The sequence below is a fragment of the Poecilia reticulata genome, chromosome 10 (genome assembly GCF_904066995.2).
Source record: "Poecilia reticulata chromosome 10, P_reticulata-male-v2, whole genome shotgun sequence".
Classification (NCBI taxonomy): Eukaryota; Metazoa; Chordata; class Actinopteri; order Cyprinodontiformes; family Poeciliidae; genus Poecilia; species Poecilia reticulata.
In genome coordinates, this window is record NC_088839.1 from 7,744,943 (window position 1) to 7,760,858 (window position 15,916).

At 42.9% G+C, this 15,916-nt stretch overlaps 2 protein-coding genes across 3 annotated transcripts; both read right to left on the reverse strand.

Moving 5' to 3' along the window:
- Positions 1 to 5,409: 5,409 nt before the first annotated feature.
- On the reverse strand, positions 5,410 to 8,128 carry cxxc5b (CXXC finger protein 5b). Of its 2 annotated transcripts, none has more exons than XM_081611584.1 (2): positions 7,887 to 8,128; positions 5,410 to 6,974 (listed from the first exon to the last, which is right to left on the reverse strand). In XM_081611584.1, the coding sequence occupies exon 2, from the start codon at positions 6,785 to 6,787 to the stop codon at positions 5,897 to 5,899; it is 891 nt and encodes a 296-aa protein (XP_081467710.1). In that variant the 5' UTR covers positions 6,788 to 6,974; positions 7,887 to 8,128; the 3' UTR covers positions 5,410 to 5,896. The 2 variants fall into 2 exon arrangements, with proteins under 2 accessions (XP_081467710.1, XP_081467711.1); XM_081611585.1 differs by lacking the exon at positions 7,887 to 8,128 and adding an exon at positions 7,744 to 7,809.
- A 2,836-nt stretch (positions 8,129 to 10,964) lies between these two features.
- Positions 10,965 to 14,580, reverse strand: zgc:110843 (CDGSH iron-sulfur domain-containing protein 1). The gene is made up of 3 exons (XM_008419842.3): positions 14,389 to 14,580; positions 12,982 to 13,184; positions 10,965 to 11,709 (listed from the first exon to the last, which is right to left on the reverse strand). Exons 1-3 carry the CDS (start codon positions 14,426 to 14,428, stop codon positions 11,620 to 11,622), a joined length of 333 nt encoding a protein of 110 aa, XP_008418064.1. The 5' UTR covers positions 14,429 to 14,580; the 3' UTR covers positions 10,965 to 11,619.
- Positions 14,581 to 15,916: the final 1,336 nt, after the last annotated feature.

A 15,916-nucleotide genomic window follows, 5' to 3' on the forward strand; every position in this document is an offset into this window, starting at 1 on the left:
AAGAGTGGTCATTGCAAAGTATTTAATGTTATGAACAAGTTCATTGTTTATGTTATAATACTGTGAAAAAGGTCTTTTTAAAAAAAAAAAAAAAAAAGAAAACATTCCGTCACATTACAACCACAAACGTCACTGTTTTACACTCAGATTCGGTTCGGAAAATGACAGGCTTTCTTATATATATATTTTTTACATAATAATCATATTACTGACTAAAGTCTGTGGAGGACTGTCGTCATCAGCTTCGCACATCTAGGATCACATCTCTTTTTTCATTGATTTTAGATCTAAAGTATTCTATTGTGGCTTTAGCTCTAATGCTAAGAGTCGTTAGCATGCTACGCTACTGTCCCAACTCTTTTGCAGTCCCTAACAGGCTTTCCTCTTGGGTTTCATTTTCCTCTTAGCTACATTGATCACCTCCAGCATCCCTTTCCTTGTTGAAGAAGAGCATCCCCACAGCATGATGCTGCCACCACCGTGTTTCACCAGGTGAATGATGTATTCAGGGACATGTGCGCTGTTTTGTTTTGTTTTGTTTTGTTTTGAATGCTCAATGGTAAATAAATGGTAGATTCTGTCATTTTCACTGTTGGGACAAAGAAGGCTGAATACAAACACTTTTGAGATTTTTCTTTTGGGAAAAAAAAAGTTTTACGTTCAACTTGACAGTTATCCACTGCTTTGTGTTAGTCTAACAAAAATCTTTGTCACGTAACAGTACGGGATGCTTCGTAACACAATATAATAACTTAGGATTAGCAAAGCTACTTTTAAGTCACATTTAGGGACATTTCCTCACTTAGCCCGGCATATTCCTCTTCTTCAATAAGTGATTAATAAAAGAATTTATGCAGCTTTTTAAAGAGCAAATTCCATAAACAGTTGAGTGAAAGATTTGAACTGAAATTGCTTCATTCAAATATGATATAGCCAGTCACGGTAATTGGCCTTGAGAGTGTCTCGGCTGTGACAGTTGTTGCGGGAACCGAATGAGGGTTAAACAGACAGAGAGAGAGTCGGCAGAGCAGAAACTGGCAGAAGCTTTGAAAAGCATGCCAACAAAGGGAGATTAAATCACTAGTAATCAGCCATTAGGTGACTGAATGGTCCCAGGTTGCAGAATAATTTATTCAAATATCGTTTAACATCTTAAGTGACTTAAAAAGAGGGTTAAAAAAAAAAAAAAAACTCAGTCAAGGAAATAGTGCAAATTTGTCCTTGTCGTTTTACTGTAGCTGCTGAACTCTGTCAGTCATTGAGACCATGTCATTAAGATCTCAAGATTTGAATGCAGACACTATGCTGCAGTTAGGAGCTCGTTATTTCAGGCAATGTTATTAATTAACTGGACTTTGGACTTGTTTACTGAACAAGGTAGAAATCTGTCTATTCTGGCGCGTCTTTAATAACAGGGGAAATGTTTTGACTTGCTGTCAATCCAGGATTTTTAATTGTATTTAGTCAAAAATAAGCTCTATCATTAAACAACTTCACCTAAATTAATCTTGCAAGAATTCATAGACTTTTGGCAATTGTGGCATGCAGGCCCTTCAATAAACATCTTAACAAGAGATAAAAATCGAATTACTTTTCAGAAATGTAAAATGTTATGATTTTTGTAGATTACATTCAACTGGTGTATAATTAATGACACTGCTGAAGTTAGCTTTAAGTTTGAGTCCCATGTTAAGTTTGTCTGTTGTGCTAATTAGCAGCCGTTAGCATGCTAACACGCATGGATGCAGCAAGTTAGCGTTCTGTTAATGGGCTCAGTTTTGTCTTAAATACCTTTTTTTTTTTTACAATTTAATTTTGGCTTCATAATTAAACTGTCAAAGTGGAAAATATTATTTTGTAAATTAAATTGAGAATAAAAAAAATACATATGATTTGTTATTATTTTCACATATTTAGATTCTCCTTAACTTTTCTTTTGCTGCTGGCCAACAACACATCACATCTCATGTCTTACATCACAGCTTGAGATTGTTTGCGATGCCAGTTACCCACTGTTAGCATGCTAACACTGTGCTAGCTTCCAAGAGCTGACAGATACTTGCTAGCTGACATTATGTTTGCATTCTGACTTAAGGGTTTCATTAGACAACTAATTAAGTATTAACTTTTTGTTTTTATCTACAATTAGTGTTAATATTTTCTTCAATGTACTACCTCAATGCAATTTAATGCTAACAACATTACATTTCTCAGCTAATTTAGCTCAACAGTTGAAGATTATTGATAAAACTGTACCTATAACAGATTATTAAAAAAGTTATGTTAAACAACTCGCCAGGTTCAAACTGTTGTTGAAATGCGTAGTGAAAGAGTGTTCCTGCTTAGTAACGCAGGGGAAAACGTCAGCTCAACACCATGAGGTGACTTCCAGACAAGCCATGATGAAACATCCCTGCAGCCAGCAGGTGTTATCGCTTTGCTTTAACTTCCTGGAACCGTCGTGCCTTTTTAAAAAAATGAGTAGCGGGCTAAAGATTAACAGATTTCTGCGTACCCATCATCACCAAGAATAAATGTGTCTCTCTCTTTCTCGCTTTTTTTTTTTTTACGTTTATCTCCCTTTTTTTTCCTGCTACGGAAAGCAGCCAAACTAGACAGACCCAGTGTTGTTCGAGATTTCAGCTTATTCTGTATCCACCTTTAACAGATTTAAGTGTCAAAGGTCAAGAGACCCCTTTGACCTCTGTGTCACCAAAATATCACCTGAGGGGCAGATGAGCAAGAGCTTTTTTTTCGTGGGGATGTAAGAAGGCCTTTGTGTGTGTTAGGAGTTAGCTCGAAGAATAAAACCGAAAACAACAACACACAAACGGACGGAAGAGGCCGGCTGCCGTGAGGCAGTGAGAATACAACCAGAGGAGGAGAAAACACACACACACACACACCCGTTCACAATGAGACACAGTGTCTCAGCGAACTGCTGTGGCCAACATTTCAAAGGACTGGCTCCTGAGTGAGGGTCCGCCCAGCAGCAGTGCAGGTTGCCTTGGGGCTGGCAGGTTGCTCCACTGCAGTGTGTGTGAAAGAGAGAGAGAGAGAGAGAGAGAGAGAGAGAGAGAGAGAGAGAGAGAGAGAGAGAGAGAGAAGAGTTTTACCCCTCCAGAGTGCTGCTAACATATGTAAGCTCCACGGGGGTTTTTGTGACGGCGTACACCGGAGCTCCGGACGCTGCGTCTATCGTTACCCCGGCATCTCCGCGTTCCGGCCCGGATCTCGCGCTCATCCCCCCTCACCCCCCCACCCCCGTCTCTTTGTTTGGGCCCGCGTTATCTTCATCCCCTGCTGTCCGTCTCCCCCCGCACTCCTCCCCGCGTGTCCCCTCTCTCTCTCTTTCTCTCCCCCTGTGGCCTGCTTTTCATCTTTTTTTCTCTCCCCCATGTTTCAGCCACTCTCTTACCCTGACCCCTACAACCCCCTCCACCCCCAACACCAACCAACCAACCTACCACCCCTCCGCTCTATCTGCCCTTCACCATACCCCCCCTCCCCCCGCCCCCCATCCCAGATCCGCTTTCCACCCCCCTTCTCTCCCCCACTAACTCTCTCTCTGAACCCTCCCCCTTCCTCTTCTCCTCTATCCTGCCCCCTCCTCCCCTCCTCCTCCTCCTCCTCTCCTGCCATCTTGCAGGCCAGTGGAGCCAGACTGCAGGCGTTCAGGGAGTCACTGGACCTGCTGGGCAGCGGGTGACACAGATTTCCGGTGTGTGTGTGTGTGTGTCTGTGCGAGTGTGTGTGCGAATGTGTGTGTCAAGACCAGGGAGGGTGGCGGTAGGTTGGGGGGGCGGGGGTGGGGGGGGATTAAGCTTCAAATCACTAGAAAAGGCACTGAAGAGAGAAGGGGAGGTGTGTGTGTGTGTGTGTGTGTGTGTGTGTGTGTGTGTGTGTGTGTGTGTGTGGTGGTGGGGGGGCTGCAGATCCAAGAATTTGAAATTCCCCTTTTGTCTGGGAGATGAAGAAACACTACACTGTGGGCTCAAACTAAAAGACTGTGTTTCTCATTCAGTGGGAGCGTTGTAATAGCGTGATGTTGGAGCTCGCTGCTTTTTCTCCATGAGTTGGCAGTGTCCTGCGTTGGCTGGCGTGCAGCGCTTTCTCTCTCTCTCTCTCTCTCTGTGCCTGACAAAACACTCGCGCACACACACACACACACACACACAGAGAGATGCACGCACGCACGCACACATTGATACGCGCGCGCGGTCCCTCTGCGATCCCCTGACTGAAGGCTCACAGGAAGTGCAGCCGTGGCCCAATTATAGCGTGACACCTCGGGCCGGCCGTTGCCATGGTTACGTCTTCCCTGCGGTCCCCTGGAGTGTGGCGCCTAGGAAGAAGGTCTTATCACATCAGCCATCGTTACGGCAGCGAGGAGAGAGGGGGAAAAAAAAGAAGAAGAAGAAGAAGAAGAAGAAAAGCGCCTCCCTGTAGCCTCGGTCCAGCTGGCTGTGGTTTTTTTTTTTTTTTTTTTTTTTTTTTTTGCTTTTAAAAATCTGTGCGTCTGGATGTGATGCGTACTTGTAAAAAAAACAAAAAAAAAACAAGAAGAACGTGGAGAGGGAGAAATAGGGTGGTGTTGTGATTGTGTGTGCATGTCAGGTTTACCCCAAGCGTGCGGACGTGCCAAAGCGGCGTGTAGGTGTGCGTGTGTGTGTGTGTGTGCGCGCGCGTCTGTGGGGTTGCGATAAGGCTCTCAGCCACACCATTAGGTGACTCATAATCCACACCACCTCAAACACACACATACACACAAGTTTGTGTTCCTAGTCTTATTAGAACATTGTGTTGACTTCGATTCGTTCCTGAAACCCCATTTGTGCCTAACCCTAGCACAACCCCGAGGCCTAACCCTAACCCAAAAAGAGACGTGTCACCCCAACTAACACAAGGAACCCCTAGCCATAACCTTTGCCCAAACAACGCCTAACCCTAAAAGAGATGCTTCACCCATTTAAGACCAGGCTTCCGTCCTCATAGGCACTTGAAACGGCAGGTGATCATACCAGAAAAGGTACCAACAAGGTAACATACCCATATACACTTGCACTAGTTTGTATGGCTAACCATATCAGGAAATTATATTGACTTCCATTTGCGTCAGTAACTCCCATTTTGTGCCAGACCCTAACCAATGACATCCATAACCCAAATCTTGGTACACATTTGAACCCTAACCCGGACCCCAAACCTAATGTCTGTTGCACTTGGACTGACCTTTGGTCCCAATAAACCTAACAGATCTTCAAAGGGTGAGCAATGACACCAGAAGAGGTCTTCAAGAGGTGACGTAAACAACTGAACCGACACGGTAGCGCCCATGTGCAAGAGCAAACAGTCAATTAGAAATGAACCCAGGCATACAGGAGCGGCACAAACCTCATACACAAGTAGCACATGGCAAACTTCTTTTATTTCAAAAGGGCAAACAGAGCTATACAGTACAAGTAGCACAGGAAATAACTTAGCCAAGGCTGAACTCATTCATTTCTTACTGATGCAGTGACGTCAGAACAACAGAAGCAAGAAACTCCTCCATAGAAACAACAAAAAAAAAACCATTTTGGCTCCGTCTTTATGCTGAAGCACGGTACATCCAAACTGGAAAGCAATGTAAAAAAAGGACATAATGTTTTCCAGATATTTACAGTCCTATGTACAGGCATTTTTGTTGTCATCTAAATATTGACGCACATTGGTATCCTTCTTTTTTTTTTTTCTCTCCTCTCCCATATTCACTGATTGTCAAAAGAAAGGATGGAAACAGGTGTGGACATTCTTAAACGGAGCTTTGTACCGCAGTCCGAGCATGTTATTCTGGTGTCCCGTAAACTACAGCTCCCAACAATCATCCGACCGGCCTCTGCCAACGCAGGAGCTACTATCCGTCAAGGGCCCCGTTGCTTCTCTCCTGTGCCAGACCCAAAGTAAAATCGGACCCCCTTAAATCAAACCCGGACACCCTGCTGTCGAACCCAGGACCCCCGGGCTTCCTCTTCAGCTCCTCGCACTTCCTGTATTTACAGATCTGGTGTCCCCTCTTGCGGTTGCGGCAGCTGCTGCACTGTTCGCAGTTCGTCTGACGTCGGCAGGGCACGCACTCCCCGCACCTCTTCCTCTTCCTTCGCCCTCCGCCACCCCCGCCCAGCGAGCTGGGGGAGTAGCCCTCAGCTACCAGCCCCTCTATGCCCTCTGCTCCCACGGCAGTGCTCCTCCAGTGGCCTCCCCCCATCTGAAAGCCCGCCAGAGGGAACAGAGCTGGGCTGAAGGGGAACCAGGCGCCGAGGAAGGGTTGGAAGTCAGTGCTGCATCCAGAGGAGTCCTCTTCGTCCTCCTCCGGCCCAGACCCGCCTCCCTCGCCATCTCCTTTTCCACCCTTAGCCTCCACAGCCTCTTTCTTAGCTGGCTGGCTGCTCTGCGCGCCCAGGCTGGCCTGCTCCGTGGTGGCGGGGGTGAGAGCCAGCAGTCCGGCACGCATCAGCAGCTCTGCGGCATGGGCCAGGTGGAGCCCGCTGGGTGACTCCCACATGTCGGGCCAGGAGGGGGCCCGGCGGGGCTTACTGGGCTGGGCGGGACGCTGCTCCTGTGCCGGGGACGGCTGGATCAGGCTTTTGACGTCCACAGCAGGGGAAGGGGTAGAGATGTAATGGGAGAGGCTGTAGGGGTGGTTGGAGCGCTTAAGGCTCGGTCTCAGGGGCTCATTGGGGATTTTAGCACTGCTGTGGGCCTGATCCGGGGAGGAAGGGCCAGCGATGTCTACGGCAGTGGACATGGCAGTGGCTGGGTGTGTGGAGGGGGGGGGGGGGACGATTTGCCCTTGTGTTTTTGTGTGCGTGGGAGAAGGGGACTGAAGCTGACGCGGAGCTGACAACTGTCCTGCTGTTACTTCAGCCAAAATGGCAAGCCTTGGCCTGTGTCCCTATTCCCATTCTCTGCAGCGGCTTCAGAGTCCTGGAGAGCTGGAAATGAATAGGGGATGAAGACAGGAAGGTTAAGAATAGAAATGCTGGGGAGACAGATACAGAAAGAGAGTAAACAGGGAAGACGGGATCTGTATTTTCCCCTAGCAGAGCGACTCAACCGTGTCGGGGGAATTATCGGGCCGACAGCAAGAGTTAAAACACAAGACATATGTATAAAGCCGTGGAAGTAAAACTGCTACAAAACCAGAAGCAAGGATCCGTGTGAGTGTGTGTGCGAGAGGGAAAGAGAGAGGGAGAGAGAGAGACAGTGCATGCCTTGCAACGGATTTCCGCATACAGGAGGCAGTATCCCTTTAAGAATTTCACGGTATATCAATGCAATCAATAACAGAGCGACAACAATATGCAAAGATATGCGCATATGCGCAGGTCAAATGTGGAGCGCGCTTTTCAAATACATTTTGACGACTGCTGTTATGTGTGCCAGCCAGGGCTTAAACGGAGCCGAGAAGCACCAAATAAGGGACCGTAAAGAAAAACAGGCTGTCTTTTGTCTGGTATCGACGACGAGGAGCGAGGTGCGCAACGATGCGGGTGCTGTGGATAAAAAAAGACCAGGCTATATTCCGTGTCCACGTTTGTGTGTGTGTGTGTGTGTGTGTGTGTGCGGGGGGTTGGGGGGGGAAACCCCACAACACCGCCGACTAAACGCGGATCGTGTATGTTATTACAAAGTATGAGTTCGTGCCCTTTCGACGGGTCGATCGGGAGACGTAATCGATGACTTTAGCGTGAATGAGGTTACCTAAGAGGACCGACGCCACGGCGAGCTGACCACAGTCCGAGTGGTCGCTGCGACACGGCGCTGAGCGCAGGAAGGGAGAGGAAATCGGGCGACAAAACGGCCAAATCAACAGGAAGTGCGATGAAAAAAACGCGTCACTTTACCTTCCCAACGCGGTCCCCGGCCTCTCCTGTCAAATATATGATGAAGTCATGAACTAATGTCGAGCCGATCGTATAGCGTATGTGGACGGCGGAGCTGCCGATTCCTCCTCCACCTCTCCGTCCCGGAGGGTCTGCAAACACTCTGCACGGAATTTGGGGGCGTCGCTCAAAATGCGAAGTGGACTCTGCAGCCGACCGAGGCTCGTGTGGTCAGAGCGACCCCGTGATGTCCTCAGGAGCAGTCCAGCTGACGACGACGACTAAACCCAAATACACCCATCGGCTCTACTCAGCTCAGGATCACTTTTTACACAGTCTTCCATACACATTATTAAACACCGGCTTTTGTGCCCAATATTATTATTATTATTATTATTATTATTACTATGATTATTTTGTATTTAAATGGTCATTTTGTCATTAATAGAATACAACACTTAGACTTATCATTGTCATTATTAAAAAGCACAATGGATTTCCACATGGTTTCTCTCTCCATGCGAATAAAAACACAATATAAAGTTTTGATTAATGTAAAATTAAATAAATAATTACATTTTAGTTATTAAGATAGCATTGTACCGTTGCAGGGTGCAGCTTACTCCAAGTAGAACCAAGGCAAAAGCAAACGATGCAGCTGCTTAGGGCCTCCACACCAGCAGGGGGCCACACGTGAGCCCCATTGTCTAGTTACACATTTTTCATTGATACAATTAAATTTGTGAAATTGATCGTTAATAGCAAACACTAAGTTAACTAAAAACATTTCTTTAATATTTTGTATTTATTACTGTAATAAATATTACAGGTTATAATTATTTGTCTGATGATCATCGGACTCATTTAACATCTACAGTGTTCTATTCAAATTCTGGCCTTCTTTAGCTTTATTAATAGAAGTCTAGTGTTATTTGTTCACTTTCAAATGGAGCCAGCCTAAGGCACAAGCGAACTAAATGGCTGCTTAGGACCTCCAAACCAGCAGGAGGCACCTAGGAGGGCCAGAATCCTCACAAACCGATTAGTCATAGATTTGAAAGCCTAAAGTTGTATTATTCATACAAAATGGACAATTTTGGTCAGTTTTTAAATTTTACTCTGGGTGATCATTACTGTAATATATTGATTTATTTTTAGCTGTAAAAGTAAAAATTATATTTTTTTTACATATGAAAAGAACGATTCTTTTGTTCATATTTATTATTTTTATTATCTACTTACATCTGCAACATACACATTGATAACAGCATCGATACAAATCAATGCAAATTTTATTAACCTAAATTTATTCCTAATAAATTTATTATGTGCAGCTTCTCCAGAGAGCCTATGCTTTTGCAGTTGTAAGAGCGGCCCCAAGGTAAAGGCAAACTAATCAGGCCTCCAACCAACAGGGGGAGCCCAAGAGCACTAGAACTCTCATTTACATTGTTTTTCTTTATTATTTTTTTTCAAATGTCATCAGTATGACTCATTTAAAATGACACGATAAGTTGAGAGTATTTAGTATGTAGCTTAAAAATATGCAACAGACTTTTTAAAAAGTTAAACAACAAATTATTAACATGTCTGAGTACGTTATCCTATTTGATACCAGGATGTAAATTATGTAATTAGAGCAACAAAAATTTTTGTTTTTGACTGACATGGGGTTTGCCCTTCTTTGAAATTACAGAAAAGATACATTTGGCTATGTGAAAGTATGTTCAATCATGAAACACACAGTAAAAGTGTGAAAGCTAACAGAATAGTACGCAACAACCGGTTAACACAAACTGATCAGATTATTAGACCCCACCAGAATGTGGGTCATCTAAAGGAGCTACATTATGTAACTTTGACTTTTTTGACCTTTATATCTTATGATGCTATCCTCTCAACAAAATCATACCTGCAGTGTTGCCATGACAGAAGACGCCTTCCCCACTCAGCTCCTCAGACTAGCGGCAGCAGCAATTAGCAAACACCTGGTGGAAGAGAGGTAATCATATTAACTATTTCTCAGTCCAGCACACCAAAGAACATTTGCAAACACTTAATTGAGAAACACTGTTGTGATGACATGCTGAGGGCAGTGTGTCCGAAAGGGCAGTGTGTCCGAAAGAGCAGGGGCTTCTTAAAGAGACAAAGGCCCAATTCCAGGGCATCAAATTAAGTCATGATTGATATGTACATAATTTTTTGCATAATAGTTTCTTAATTTTACTATAAAACGGCACTACACTGCCACTTTTTTTTTAATTAATAGGCAGCTGATGTGTATTGAACATAAAGAAGTGCCTTCCATTACTCTTAAGGCCATGCTGTTTAAAAATATGTAGTTCCAAAGCTACGAGCAGATTGGCTGTTTTAATTAAAGCAACGAGGTAATGATATGCATAATTCCTAATAACACTGTAACATACACACGTTAATTTTATTAATTTAGAAATTCAGTAACATTATTTTACAAAAAAAAAAGAGAGATGAAAACTAGTTTAACTACGTTAAAGTTCAGATTATAACTACTGATGAAGAGCAACATCTCTCATCTGCCGTCATTGGTTTTACCTTTTAACTCCGCTCCCTGTCCAAACGGCGCCGCCTGATACAGGAGGTGACTCCTCCACGCAGGAGCGCCGGAGTCCACTCCACCTCTTCTGAGAGTCCTCCGTGCATCTGGCACGCAGCCAGACACCTCGTGCGTGTGCATCCGTGTGTGAGCGAGCGTGCGTGTCACTATGGAGGCAGGGGCCCACGGTTACTACACCGTCTGGCCTGGACCATCCGTGTAAACACAGCGTCTTCTAGTGGTCAACACAAATACAGCCACCCGTCTTAAAATGGCCACTGGTGCTGGTGGACACTGCAGCACAGCGGCAGCGGCAGCCCCCTTCGGCCAAGACCACACACACACACACAAACGCACACACACACACACACACACACACACACTGCAGTCGCCACATTGAGCTGTTGACTTATTATGCCCACACAATGTTAATCCATAAACAAGGCCCTCCAGGTTAAAACTGAGGTGAAGTTTGGCCCCAAAACTACAAAAAAAAAAAAAACAGAAAAAAAAGTTGTGCCAACAAATTAGATCACTCAACATGTTTTATTAACAATATAACAGCACACTGACTCAACCACGCTGCAGCCAGTACACGAAAAAAAAAGAGAAAAAAAAATCAATCTGATGAAGAAGCAAAATAGATCCATTAAAAGGTTTTAACCTTCAGACGCAGTTTGATCAGGAAGCTGCACACAAACAGCAGGTAGTGTTTCAACATTAAACATTTTTCTCCCCCGTTTAAGACAAACGTTGCTATAAAGCGGCAAAACAAACTTGAATATTTCATGTCACATTCATATGGGTTGCCATATTCAGCAAACAAAAGATATAATAAGGCCAGTGCTGGGTTCGACATAAACGCTGGACCGATGAAGAAGCGCGGTAGCGATTTCATGTTTAGACCGCCTGCTCCGTTCATGGGCGACAACCCCAGGAACCGATGCCCCAACGCTAACCGCAATGACTGTCGCAGTCCCTTGACCTGGATCCCGTTTCAAACATGTTGATCAGTGCGGCAATTTTTCGAATTATGAAAAGAACAAAACAAAACAAAAAACATAAAAGAACATCTGCAGTGTGTTCTGGCTTGTTCTGGATTCGTTCGCAGGGAGAACACAGCGGTACTGACGAATGATCGGGCGGGTCGGCGGACAGGGGGGGTTCATCTCCAGCGGTGCGCTACGCGTCTTTCCTTTTGATGATGAGCGGCCCCACGTTATCTCCGGTTTCCTCGTTGTGCTTGGTGTGGGCGCCGTCGCAGTACGGGAACTGCAGGAAACATGGAAATACCGTAACACTTTAAATACACACATGTTCATTGTTGGGTTGGTACGATACAAAACACACGGCAGGTCAGTGGACGCATCACACCTGTCCTGCTGAGGACAACCGTCTTTGGTGTGGATGTTGTTATTGAGAGAAGAAGAGTATCTGAACTATTTCCAGTAGAGAAGTAGTAGCTACTTTGAAAGAAGCCATTTCCCACTGAGACGTCTGAATGCCTTACAACACTTATTGAGCTTTTATAAGACACCCCGATTTGATATTAATATCTGTATCAGTTCCTATATAGAAAAAAATTCTAAAATCCCGTATCGGTCATAATGTACCCGATCCATAAGAGCAAATCTATTCAGTATATTTCTATGCTTTATTATTCATTTTACTTTACATTTATAATCCCTAATTGTACTTTCTTAAGGTATATTGGAAATTACTTTTTACATGTCGACCAAGAGAGTCAACCTGTTGTTTTTGTCAGTTTCTTTATTTATTCTCCTAATGTCGCTGACTGAACAGACTGAAGTTGTTTTTACATGTTTGACCAATCTTGTGAAGCAGTTGGTGTGTTTTAATGTGCTGTACTGGTGCAGAGTTAGCAAATGAATTTGTAATTCAGCATATTTATTGTAAAAAAAAAAACGTTTTAAGTTAATTCAGCGATGTTTTTCCTGTAGGTACCGATACTAACCCTCAGCTATCCGTATCGGTTTCGGAAGTGGAAAAAGAAGATCGGTGTATCTCTAATAAAATTTTAATCACTTTTTTAAGGTGACCTATCAAACGTTTTCAGCTTTTAACTTAAGAAAACAGTTTTGATTCATTATTTTATGATATAACTGTTATTAGTAGCATGTTATGATAGCACTTCCTACAGCAGGAACAAAGTAAACTAAAATAACAAAATGTTATGTTTATACATCTGACTTGTCCGAGAAAGTTACAAAACATATCTAAAAATGAGATATATTTTCTTGCTACGTTTTCTTAGCAGGAAATAAGTTTTCTTATTTCTATTTGGCATTTAGCAAATAGAAAGAATTCAGGCAATTCTAAGTAAACTAAAACTAAAGCTCCTCACTGATCCTGCGTTCTGACGCACATTATATTACAATTATTATATAATTACTAATATTTACAATGAAATCAAGTAAGCTTTTCTTTCCTAAACAACAACAAAAAGTGTTCAGACTTACAGTAGAAAATTCCTCTGTGTTGGATCTTAAATCACATATTGCAGTTTTTCGGTGAGTGTCTAACCTTTTTAGACCTCCAGCAGCGGCAGTAGACGGCCTTGGTGCCGATGTCCTCCATGTCGAAGCTGTGCACCACTTTGGGGCTGTCTTTGCTGAAGTAAGCGTTCACAGGATGCTTCTTGCAGCTGCGGCTGCTCAGGTAGCGGCTGACCAGGAAACCCGCAGCTGCCGAGATGACGGCCACTGGCACGGCAACCAAGAAATGTTCTGGACAGAGGAAAACGTTAAACAACAAAAAAAAAAAAAACAATAAAAAAGGAGAAGGGATAATCTTATTGGTTGTTCACTCTTACAGGTTTGGTTGCAGATGAATAAATGTGACGAGACAGGAGATTAGATAGAAAAATAAATGGAGAACACATTAGAAAAGGCTTCCAAGGGCACTACCCCAGGGCTCCGAGTTTTGGGGGCGGCCTCATAAACTTTTCTATTTTAATGGGGTTTTTTTTTGTACTGTGCATGTTATTAAACTCTTGGGTTCATTTCTCACACGTTGTGTTTTTTTTTTTTTTAAGTACTGCTGGATTTTTATTAATTTTAACAAAACTTAAATATTTGAAAATTATGTAACAACATATAGCGCGTCGTTTTGGGACCAACATGGAATCTGCCAGGTGTTTTAAATAATCCATCCATCAGTTCATACCTTCTAACGTGTAGACCTACCTATCAACGTACTGTGACTTGCATGAGTAAAACATCTTTTTCTCTTTAGGACACGGCACTAAAACTGGCTCCAGCCCAGCGGCCCTTATTCTTCTTCATACGGCCCTGATGGACAATTATAAATTGTAGTCTTGAAATGCAGATCCTTACAGTAATCTGTCTTCCTTCACCATACAGAGATCGACAATCAGACAGATGCTGGATCTGGAAAATACTACAAACTTTCTCCAGAATGTCAAGATAAAAGCTTGAACACATTCTGAACACTGAACAATGGAAACGTCTGACAATAACAATGTGAAACTGCCTGTTATACAAGATTTATCCTGATCTAGCCGGTCACATGATACAGAGGCAACAAGACAAGAGAAACAGAGGTCTTGTTTTTTTTTAAAGTTTCCCGTCTGCAGGATCAGCAGTCATGGCTGTTGGGCCTAGATTACCTGTTTAACCAATTAAAGATGCAAACTGGAGCTCAGATGGCCGACCAGTAGGTTAGATAAATATCACCCGGGTTACCATGCGAAGCAAGAGACGAAACAGAGGAAATATGTCCCACTTTCTTACATTTCACAGGTTAAAACAGCTTAGTATGTCGCTTAGGCCGAGTAATTGCTCTGCAGTCGGTAGTAAAGCTGCCTAATAGTGCTATAGGTGGCAGAAAGACACGCGCCGCCTTGCATTCAGCGCTAATTAAATAACTCATGTAAAGCTAGCATGCTATTAGCTAGCTTTAATACTATACCTTTGGTTAACCTGAAACCGGAGCTGTGGACCGCTGCCATCGGACACAGAGGTATCAACCAGCTTTCACGTAAACTTGGACCTGTCGCGTTTTCTCTACGCTGTGGGTTGTATTCGGTCAACGTTAAGCAGCAAGGTCAACCGGTTAGCTTCACGGAAACTCTGTCCGTCCCCTTTACTGCTACGTCACTTCGGATAGACCAATCTGGAGCAAGCTCATGGAAAACAAGATGTTTATGGGCAAGGTACATCCGGCTTCTCTTTAGACTGAAGTTAAACAATAGCACAGTTGACGAAGTTTTTCTTCTTCTCTATTAAACGAAGCTGAAGTAAAACACGAGGAATAATTCCTCGTGCAAAGGCGTTCCGCTAGATATTTCAGCAAGCTGAGAGCTCTCATTTTAAATGCGTCAGTGTCGCTTCCCAGACCAAAAGGAAGCTATACAATTAAAAATAATCGTTTGTGTAGAAACCTACATACATGCATGTTTTAATAAACGTTTATGATCATAAACCAAGTAATGAAGGCTAGTGCTGCTCGTAAAGCTCTGAAGGTGGTCCAAAGGCGGATTCTTCGTAAAAAAAAAATCAATAGAATTACAAACAACCGTCAGAATCCTCTTTATGAGGTTGCTTTACGGCAAAAGTGTCGTCAGTCGGAGGCTTCTTGAGAACCACTGTAGTACAGACCGCAACAGGAAATCCTTTCGGCCCACAGTCTTCAGCAGCTACAACTCTTTGAATATGACTTGCATTTAATTTCCCTTTTTGATCAATGATGCATTTCGAATTGAAATAACTACAAGGTTCCACCAGAGGGCGACAAAATTACTTTCTTGTAAAATGAGCCACACTTAAACGTCCGTTTCTGAAATTAAAAACTGGATAAATAAGAAAGGTAGAAGTTTCATAAATAGGAGAATATTTAAGTGCAAAATATCGACCTAGATTCGTTTTATTTGTAAAAAATAAATTAAAGCAGAATTAAAATAAGCAAATGAATGTTTATAATTCTAGGAAGCAAAAAGCTGTTTTACAAGTTTGACTCAATATAGCAGTTCAGATAGATGCTGGAGCAAACTAGAGTAAATAGATTTTTTAAACAAGAACATGTAATCTTTGACAGTATAATTGATTTACAAATGATGTAAAATTAATTCTACATGAATTCCCACAAAATCCATTAGGATTGTCATCAATCCCTAAAAGCTGATACATTTATTTTTCCTTGTGTTCCTCCAGTAAATCAAAAAATAAAGGTTGGAATGGACGAAAACATAAGTGTGATTTTGCACAAAACGAAAAACTAAAAGCTTATCTCTACATATCAAAATACATTAAAATTAAGTTTGCTTCTGAAATTCAGATTTCTGGTTTTTGAATGTCAGAAAAGTAAGGCCTAAAAATCCAAACATTACTTAAAAATATAGTAAAAACAAAAACAGAAAAACCCATCCCATCTTTTATGATTGTATTTCAACCATGAATAAATTAAGTTAATTGCTTCTTCTGGTGTCCATTTACATCCA

Coding starts and splice junctions, on each gene's coding strand:
- cxxc5b (XM_081611584.1), bottom strand. CDS start 6,787: ATGTCCACTGCCGTAGACATCGCTGGCCCTTCCTCCCCGGATCAGGCC.
- zgc:110843 (XM_008419842.3), bottom strand. CDS start 14,428: ATGGCAGCGGTCCACAGCTCCGGTTTCAGGTTAACCAAAG. Junction 13,185..14,388: donor CGGTTTCAGGTTAACCAAAG/GTATAGTATTAA, acceptor TCCTCTGTCCAG/AACATTTCTTGGTTGCCGTG. Junction 11,710..12,981: donor GCTGCTGGAGGTCTAAAAAG/GTTAGACACTCA, acceptor TGTTTCCTGCAG/TTCCCGTACTGCGACGGCGC.